The following is a 10,141-nucleotide window of genomic DNA, read 5'->3' on the forward strand; positions in this document are numbered from 1 at the left end:
AGAAACGCAACAAACAAAAATATGGAGCAATGCTAAACCAAAAATGATAAGCAAATAAACAATCAGAAGTTGCAACTATTAAATGATGCAGATTTGGGTAGGACAGCCCTTTAGACGTGGACAGTCAGGCATACTGATTCTCCACTCATCAAGAAATTTCTGTTAATTCAAGATTGGCCGGAAGCACTCACAGTGTTGTTCAGCTCTTGACTTCGTGGTTCTCAAGTGGATCTTCTATGGTTTGGAAGTCATACATACCAAGCACGCAATTACAGGTAATATTAGTTTCCCGGTAATACAAAATAAGCAGTGTCATTCGAGAGTGGACAGATAAACATGTAAAATGAACGCCTGAATGGAGCCCGTGAAGTAAGAATACAAGAATTTATTTGTCCAGAAACAGACGAGTAATAAGGTGAAAACTCAAAGTTTCTGCCTACTTCTGGTCTTCCAAGATTCAGATAAATTGTATCCTGGTCCAGTGAACTGGGCAGAATAAATGGTCCCATGAAATAGTTATTTTCCAAAACACTGGAAAACAGCCTCGAGTGATTCCACGTACATTTACCAATCACGCTTTGGTTAATCAACAATGAGAAAAACACAAACTAATTTAGAAAGTAACGATTGGATGGAAACAGTTGATTGTACTTGTCAAATACTACAAAAAGCTAGTCACTCGAACCAAGATGACAGAAAACTGTATTTCGAGAATATCAAGGTAAGATGACATACTTAAAAGTACGGGTGAGTCTATGCTACACGGAGAGTAGATCTATCGATTTTTGTTTTGTATAAGACTTTGACCGATCATCTCGACCGATCATCTCAGGAAAAATAGATCATTATATACAAACATATCGAAAGTAAAACGGTACAGATATTTGGATTTTTTGGAATGTAAAAATGATGGAATGAATTATTTAAGATTTTTTGGACAGAAAATATATTTATAGGAATTTTAATATTTTTCATTTTTACAATTTTAAATGATTCATGGCTTCCGAATCATTTAAAAACTCGCCCTTCCCTCGTACAACAAAACACGAGAGCAAATAACAAACCATTCGGTAAAATAATCTGTGAGAACGAATTCAGATATTCTAACATAAATTTGCTCCGTGACAATTAATCAGATCCATCGATGACCAGCACAACGTACCCAATAACACGTGCAACTTGCCAGAATCAGTCCACCGCATGGCATCAGATTTCTAGATAACACAATATGAAATTTCGAAATAACCCATAAGAGTTTCAACAAACAAGGATTTAATCCCACCATATATTATTGTCGTAAGGAAAAAAAAAAACAAAACAAAATCTACTGCTATCGAGTTCCACATGCAAAAGGTTCTCCGTCAGGAACTTCCAATACAACCAAGTAAATCGAGTTCTTTAGATACAGATCTGACGAAACAAAATATCAAAATTATGCCGTTCATCTACTACTTTCGGATTCCGTCTCTCTTACTTCTTAGCCTCCTCATAATCTGCCTCGGGTGCTTGATCGCTGCCCTGAGAACCTCCCGTGGAGGAGTCACCACCACCGGAACTGCCGGACATGTGCTGCCCGATCTTGGAAACAGCCTTGTTTGCTGCATCAAGCTTAGCCTTGATGTCATCTATGTTTTCTGTGGCCATTGCATTTCTCAAATCTGAAACAGAGGTCTCGATTTCTGAAACAACTTCTTTTGGAATCTTGTCCTTGTACTCGTTCAAGCTCTTCTCAATGCTATAAATGGTGGTGTCAGCATTGTTTCTGAGGTCAATCAAAGCTTTCCTTTCCTGATCTTTCTGGGAATGCATCTCAGCCTCCTTAACCATTTTGTCAATCTCGTCTTCTGACAGACCACCCGAAGATCTAATGGTAATCTGCTGCTCTTTGCCCGTAGTCTTGTCCTTTGCCGAAACCGTAACAATTCCATTGGCATCTATATCAAATGCAACTTCAATTTGAGGCATACCCCTGGGAGCAGGAGGGATACCCACCAGATCAAATTCACCGAGAAGCTTATTGTCTGTAGCCATCTCACGCTCACCTTGCAAAACTTTGATACCCACTTGGGTTTGATTGTCAGCGGCAGTAGAAAATACCTGAAAACAGTACAAATTAGGGCCAGGCAAACTAAAATGAAGGGTCAATATGCCGAGCATCATAATCAAGGACTCACAACATATCATATGCTAACCTGGCTTTTCTTCGTAGGAATAGTGGTATTCCTGCTGATCAATCTGGTAAAGATGCCTCCAAGTGTTTCAATACCAAGCGAAAGGGGAGTGACATCCAGGAGAAGCAACTCCTTGACATCACCACGGAGAATACCACCCTGAATAGCAGCTCCCATGGCAACGGCCTCATCTGGATTCACTCCTTTGCTTGGGGACTTGCCAAAGATTTCGGAAACCACTTCCTGAACCTTTGGGACACGTGTCATCCCTCCAACAAGAAGAACCTCATCAACATCCTTGATTGATATATTAGCATCCTTCACACAACTCTTGCAGGGGGACCTGGTCCTCTCAATCAAATGGTTGACCAGAGCCTCAAACTTAGATCTAGTAAGTGTAATATTCAGATGCTTAGCACCAGAAGCATCAGCTGTGATAAATGGCAAGTTGATTTCAGTTTGAGATGTTGAGGAAAGCTCTATTTTTGCTTTTTCCGCAGCCTCTCGAAGTCTCTGCAGAGCTAGCTTGTCCTTTGACAGATCAATTCCATCAGTTCTCTTAAATTCACTCACCAAAAACTCCAACAAAGTATTATCAAAATCCTCTCCTCCCAAAAATGTGTCACCATTAGTTGCTTTCACCTGCATGGTCAATATGTTATCAGCAAAGATAACGAGATAATTCAAATCAAACTTGCTGGACATACCTCAAAGACGCCATTTGATATCTCCAAAATAGAAACATCGAAAGTTCCACCACCAAGATCAAAAACAGCAACGAGACCTTCTTTGTTATTCAGGCCATAGGAAAGCGCGGCTGCAGTAGGCTCATTAATTATCCTCTGCACGTCAAGGCCTGCAATCCTGCCAGCATCCTTAGTGGCCTGCCTTTGAGCGTCATTAAAATAAGCTGGAACTGTGATCACAGCCTTATTTACAGACTTCCCTAGATAAGATTCTGCAGTTTCCTTCATCTTAGTCAATACAAATGCTCCAATTTGACTTGGTGAATACTGTTGGCCATTGGCTTCAACCCAGGCATCTCCATTGGGCGCTCTAATTATTTTGTATGGAACCATCTTCATTTCCTTTTGAGTCTGGGGATCATCAAAGCGCCTGCCAATTAAACGCTTCGTTCCAAACACAGTGTTGGTTGGATTCGTGACTGCCTGTCGCTTTGCTGGTGTACCGACCAAAAGTTCTCCTTTTTGATTAAAAGCTACCACAGATGGAGTGGTGCGAGCACCCTCAGAATTCTCAATAACCTTTGGATTCTGAAGAAGAAAATTGGAAACCATTTAGATTACAATTACTAGCACCTGGAACATCAATTTTATGCCAAAATACCAACAACAAAAAAACTTTACCTTGCCCTCCATGACTGATACACAAGAATTTGTGGTTCCCAAATCAATGCCAATAACATCACTACCAGCCGGCTTTGTGCTGTAGCATGAATAATGTGAGTCTAAAGGCTCAATTGCATATTCCAGAACAACATAGAAACCGAAGACAAAAAGGACAAAAAGTTACCTGAATGGCCTAACAAGGCCTGCCCACTTGTTATTCACAGCCCATGACGGGTTGGCGTTTCCAGTCAACTGAATGAAAAATACAAGCCAAAACGCAGAAATGTAATCTTGTTCAATGCAAACATCACAAGAAAGCATGCTGGAGAAAAAGTTCTTTAAGAATAACAAAGTAAAATGTAATACTACAGATCCAGTGTTGTTCTAATTCATAACGTTGCTTTCAAATGCTTAGGTAAATTATATAATACCCACAAATAAAAAGTACACCAGACAAATTAGAACCCTGCAACAGCTGAGGAAACAACCAACGGAGCTAATACAAGTTGGTTCAAAAGAGATTTCGAGCTTAAAATAAACAGAAAAATACATAAAGGTGCTTCTACTAGCCAGAGACCGATATGAGAAGAAGAAGAAAAATATCTACCCAGCTTCAAAGATGTCCACATCCGAATTGAAATTATCCGAACATACAACAAGTTCACATAGCACAAGGACTCGAAATCAAACAAATCGTAATACTTAATAATCGGAAAAACTACCTAAATAAACACGCATCAACAATAAATCATCGAATAATAATAACAAAATCAGAAAAAGAAACATACTGTTCTGAAAGCAGAAACCGGAGCTGAAGAAAATTCTCGGCGACGAAGAGATCTGAGAAGGACGGCGGTGGCCATTGACTGCGAGGAGCAAAAGAGCTTTTCGCAAAATCTTCCGCTTTTGTGGATCAGCTGTGCTAGGGTTTAGGGTTTTTGGAAAGGGCAGTTCGAGAAAATGAGGTGGCGAGAGAAAGCAAATAAAAATATACAAGTGAGGTTTAATGAAAAAAATGGTTACACTTCTAGAAGATTCTACACATGTTGAGGAGTAGTGGAGTACGGCCCAAGGTATTTTATTTACATTTCTTTTNTATATATAATTTAATAAAAAAATTATAATTTGTTTAGATAACGAATAAATTTTTGAATTTTGTACAAATATTTAAATGTTAAAATTATAATTTGTTTAGATAACGAATAAATTTTTGAATTTTGTACAAATATTTAAATGTTATATCAAATATATATGTGCATTTTTTCGTGAGATAAAATTAATAATATCATTAAAAATTGATCTATCTCAGGAGACCAATAAGTAACATTTTCTTTTTATTTTTTGAAAAAAGTAGCAACACATTCTCTAGTCTTTTTAATTTGAAATCCTGCATAATAAAGAGGAAGTTGATGAAAAATACCCAATCAAAACATTTCTTTGGGTTCACTTCCTACCCACAAAATTGTGGTACTATGTCATAAAAATTGTGGTACAATTCATGTGAAAATGTGGAATTGTGGTACACTTCATGTGGAAATGTGATACTAAAAAAGTACCCAAGGACTGAACACAAAAAAAAAAAACGACGGCTGGGGACTGAAGGCCAATTTCTCGTAGAATAAATTAATTTGGTTTTTTAAAAAATAAAATAAAATAAAAATCTGACGGCAAAAACAAACATAAGAATGTACTCTCCACCATAATCTAAGCATTTCTCATTGGTATGTTACACATCACAAAAATTCGCTTGAGACGATCTCACATATCAATTTTATGAGACATATATTCTATTTAGATCATTCATTAAAAAATATTACTTTTTATTGTAAATATAAGTATGATTTACTCATCTCACGAATAAAGATCCGTAAAACCGTCTCACGAGCTCGTTACACATTTGGTGGCCATCTTTCTCCCTACAAATGGGACATTTATCCTGGGTACTCGGACTAAAAGATTTATTTTAACATGATGCGACACCAAATATAAAATTATATCAAAAAATTTGCTTATGGGGTTAAATATAGCAACTGCAATCAAGTAAAAATTATGTTAAAACTCTCGATTTATCATCAGCTTACGAGAAGAAAAATGTATGTACACAGCCCACTCCAGTCTCCAGCTTTTCAGAAAGAATGCTGGAACTTCGAAAGGATCGGAGAAAGTTAGCAGAACATCAACCATCAATGGTAATGAAGCATATCCATCCCTCACAAGTAATATATTTACAGCTTAAATCCGAAGGTAGCCTCCACTTCTATCGTTTCTTTCTTCATTTGTGATGGTTCTCCTAACGAAGGATTTATGGTTGACAGACCGACTTCTTCTCAAAACTTGCCTTCTTCTTCGCCATGCCATGACATGACTGTAAAGACTCGGGAAAAGGAAGCATAGGAGAACAATTCCAGCCGTCGCAATACATATAAACATTACGTTGAGAAAACCATCCTTTAGATGTGGATCTCTTTGCCCAGTCCAAGGAACACCTCCCACATTCATCCCGAAAACTGTTGTCACAAGAAAGAACTTTATGTCAATTTGTTAAAGGTTTTTAAATGAGATTATGAAATGGAAATATCAGTGAGACAGATAAAGACTTGATTTTTACAATGTATGTGGGGAAAATAGAGATTCAAAGTTTAAATAAGAAAAAGTAAGAAGGGAGGTATCTCACCTCCGGTGATAGTTGATAATGGCAGAAAAATGATGGAGAGGAACGAGAGATAATATAATTTTCTATTTATTTGCTCCGATTGCCAACTGTCTAGGCCGTTTTGAATTGCTGTGACACGGTTGGCTATAAACCCGACGTTCTCCTTTAGTCTGCGTATCCGTGCAATCAATTCTTCCAAAGCATTGATATCTTCACTGGTGAACCAGTCTTTTGATGAACACTTTTCTTTAACACGAGGGAATACTTGCTCACCATGTGCAATCACCTGCAATATAGAAAACAAGGAGTTTTGAAATTAGTCTATCGTCCCAATACCCTTTGTTTTAAGCCGGTAAATGGAAGGGAAATTCCTCTCTAGACAACCATAAAACGGGAACCTGCATAATGAAGCAGCCATTGAGCTATACTAACCAAATCAGAAGTCACATTTATTCTGACGTGAATTCACTTAAAAAACAAATAGAAAGGGAAAATTTCGAGGGGATCAGGGGCACTGAATCTAAACCCGTAAGCACCTGCAAGAGACGTTGCAAATCAAGGTGCATTTTGGGGAATTTTCTGTCATCTAACATCTGTTTCTTCAAAGCAGAGCCACCTATAACCAGATCAGGAAACAGACTTCAAAACAAACATCACGAGGCAGAAAAAAAATAACAATGCCGCCAATATACCAAATCAGCCAAGTAACGCTGCAAGAAACTAGCGAGTTGTCATAGTGTTTAATTTACATTTTTACTCCGTTTTTTTGGGGCTTTTGGAGCAGAGCTAATGCACCCAACTCTTTCTGACTGTTTTAAGTATGATATGCTGATATAATTTAGTGCAACATTTATTGATCTACAACTCCATGCAGAAAACAATAAGCTGTCTTGATAACCTACTAAATTCCAAACATTTTCAAGAATTCAAAAGTTTGTTCGAGAGGAAGTCATTTTCTGATATACAATCTACCAAATGAAGAAATACAAACTCTAAAGTATAAAAGAGCTAAATTTGATTGTTAATTGAGACGATCATTATTCGTACCATTTCCATAACCGCAGCTGTTTTTGAAACTTGAAATCTAAGGTTAAATCCTAAACAGATTTGACAAGTGAGTACTGACACTTGCTACTAATCTTAACATATTTATATTCTTTTGCTTTATGATAATATGCTCGAGGATGAGAAAGTTCTTTCTGAATGTCCCAATCTTCACTATGCTGCACTCCAAAAGAATATAGATAAAATTAAGTTTACAAATGCAGAACTTTCATCATGTTATCATGTTGACTTGATTCAATGGGATAATTCAACCTCTCTACTCCTAAAATAGATGAACAGCCGTGAATGTAAAATCTTAAAGAGTAATATAGATTTCTTGACAGACAATGTTTCCTAATAGACCAGCTAGCCCTTTTAAGCTATAATTCCCAGGAACCACTTGAAGAACTTGAGATATTAACCTGTCATTCAACGAAAATATGGGTCCACAGAATTTGTCCTAAAATTTCAAGCAACACGGGAAATCAATCTGTTCATAATTAGCAAAGAACAAATAGAAAAAAGAAGGAACAAGCATAAGAACACATCGAGATGTTAATGCTTTTGCTGCTTGTTATTTTTCTCCTTCAGATCAAACCACCATTAACAGTAAACATTTCAGAGAATCACAAATATCATTACAATGTAAATATGATAAAAAGTTGGCAAATCCAGGCTAGGGAAATTTTTAAAAAAAGAAAGAGGTTTAGCTGAAATGATCAAATAACTTCACACTCAAACCAGTATAAAGTACTTGCATAAATGGTTGTAACACAAGTAATTTTTTATGTTCTACCCGAAAATTACCTTCAATTTATGAAAAAGATAAGGAAAAGAGAAAATTATAGAAAATTGTAACATGAAAAATGAAAATAGGATACAATCCACCCTAGCAGTCTGTAATTACAGTGCTCGGGAGGAAAAGTTACATTACGGGGACAACATAAAGAAATTGGAAACAGCAAACCTCTGTCCATCTCTAGCTCCACCGAATCCAACTCAAGCTCAAGCTTGATCACAACATCCTGAAGGTGATCTACATGTGTGTCAATTATGTGAACGACGAGATTGGAAATATATTTCGGCACAGGATTATCAGCCCCCTCCGAATGATTCATCGTCAATAGAAAATCAAGGACATGCTCCTTAATCACCATTCTACCACTATCCTTGGCTTCACTACCACCATTATTCGAACCCTCCAATATTGGAATCTCCGATAGCAGTGATTTGTTAGCTGGGGAGAAACCCAATCTTGGGACACGACCTAATGAAATCGTAATAACTGAATTCTCCGTGACTCTTGCAGCAATTCTGAATGTAAATCTACTAGAAGCAGGGCCAGGTGAATTAACTCTGAATACTAGAGCACCATCTACATGTCCACAGAAGGGTCCATTGCTAACAAGTGATAGGATATCTTGAAGTTTGAGGGGCGGACAGAGCAAGTCAATGAGATATTGCGCAGATTGTGATAGTTTTTGATTCCTCCCTTTCGGAAGTTCCACATGATACCAACAGAACTCTTTGCCTCTGCCCTCCACAAGATCCCATTCCTTGTTATAATAATTGCCATCTCCATCAAATATATAGGCCTTCGGCCTCACTGCACCAGGATAACGCGAGCCATGAAAATGAATACCTCGAAAATTGGTGGTAGTCAACGGTTCTGTATCCAGATCCTCGCCCTCGCCCTCACAGTGTACCCGATGAAGTGCCATAAATATTCTAAGAAATCACTCGTCAAACAAGCCCACAATTCCCGGCAAATAAGATATAATATTGTACAGTTCTTGTTCAACCTCGATACCCGTACGAAGTTGGATGATAACAGGGTATAATCACCAAAGCACCCTTTCGCCAGCTTCTTATCCTGAAACAATGCGTAAAATCCAGTTGTTTAGATCACCAAATCTTCAAGTGTGCATCTCCAAATAATCACCAAATCAGTATGTTTCCTCACATCCACTACATTATTCAAACATGGTGATTCAAATATAAATATAATAGTTATCACTGATGCTCTCTTGAAGCATGTAAATACAAAATAACAACCATTCCCACCAATGACTCAAAATCGCGGAAACAATCAAATCTATCCATCACCGATCGCATTTTTTTCACGAAATAACAAGCGAGAAAAAAAGGTATGAGCATACGAGCATTAACGCAAATAATTTACCTTTTTCATGCAAACCTTTCCAAACTCAGAGGCAGCTTGAATCCAAGAAAACCCAGGTGAAATCAAGCACAACCCACTGAGACAATATGCTTTTGAACCCAAAACAGAAAAAGTAACAATCTTTCCCGGCGCTCATCCACTACACAGATAAATATACATGGAAATGACGAATAACTAATATGAAATGAAATCAAGAATTGCATCTTTTACACATTGTTGATTATAAGAATAATTAAAAAGATTGGAATCATTCAATCTTGCAGAAAGCGGAAAACAAGAAGAGGTCCAAAGAGAGCAGGAATTGGCAAAACAAGAACTTAAAATAATATATTGATCACGTAAAGGTGGTTTCCTCGAAACTTCTCCATGAGCCGGTATTAGAGGAGAAAATCTGACGTTGGGATTTTAATATCATGATAATCTCTGGTTTTGATTCTGTCAAAATTATAATAAAAAAAATTATCATTTTCAATATAAAACTAAATCCAATTTTACTGACACGCATGTTTTCATCCATCTGTTAGGAAAGTGATGAAGTATTTTCTCTCTTGTTTCAACTTCCAGATATTATCTCAAAAGAAAAGATATCAGTAATCATTTCTAAAATTATTTAAAATAATTTGTAACTTTTTTAAAACATGTTTAAATTTCTTTATTATAATATATAAATCTTTTTAGTATTTATTCATTTTAGTTGATTTCTTGTCTAGTTCAAAATATAGTAATATACTCATATATATTA

General features: G+C 36.9%; 2 protein-coding genes across 3 annotated transcripts; both read right to left on the reverse strand.

Annotated features, from left to right (window-relative positions):
• Nucleotides 1–1,242: 1,242 nt before the first annotated feature.
• LOC140986212 (heat shock 70 kDa protein, mitochondrial-like) lies at nt 1,243–4,507 on the reverse strand. The gene is made up of 6 exons (XM_073454284.1): nt 4,309–4,507; nt 3,705–3,772; nt 3,539–3,617; nt 2,879–3,445; nt 2,193–2,813; nt 1,243–2,097 (listed from the first exon to the last, which is right to left on the reverse strand). The coding sequence occupies exons 1-6, from the start codon at nt 4,381–4,383 to the stop codon at nt 1,471–1,473; spliced, it is 2,037 nt and encodes a 678-aa protein (XP_073310385.1). The 5' UTR covers nt 4,384–4,507; the 3' UTR covers nt 1,243–1,470.
• A 999-nt stretch (nt 4,508–5,506) lies between these two features.
• On the reverse strand, nt 5,507–9,826 carry LOC140985680 (uncharacterized). 2 transcript variants are annotated; one of them, XM_073453562.1, is made up of 5 exons: nt 9,415–9,826; nt 8,185–9,090; nt 6,710–6,789; nt 6,195–6,459; nt 5,507–6,027 (listed from the first exon to the last, which is right to left on the reverse strand). In XM_073453562.1, exons 2-5 carry the CDS (start codon nt 8,936–8,938, stop codon nt 5,753–5,755), a joined length of 1,374 nt encoding a protein of 457 aa, XP_073309663.1. In that variant the 5' UTR covers nt 8,939–9,090; nt 9,415–9,826; the 3' UTR covers nt 5,507–5,752. The 2 variants fall into 2 exon arrangements, with proteins under 2 accessions (XP_073309663.1, XP_073309662.1); XM_073453561.1 differs by having other exon boundaries at nt 9,400–9,825.
• Between the last annotated feature and the right edge of the window lie 315 nt (nt 9,827–10,141).

The sequence above is a fragment of the Primulina huaijiensis genome, chromosome 10 (genome assembly GCF_012295235.1).
Source record: "Primulina huaijiensis isolate GDHJ02 chromosome 10, ASM1229523v2, whole genome shotgun sequence".
Taxonomy (NCBI): domain Eukaryota; kingdom Viridiplantae; phylum Streptophyta; class Magnoliopsida; order Lamiales; family Gesneriaceae; genus Primulina; species Primulina huaijiensis.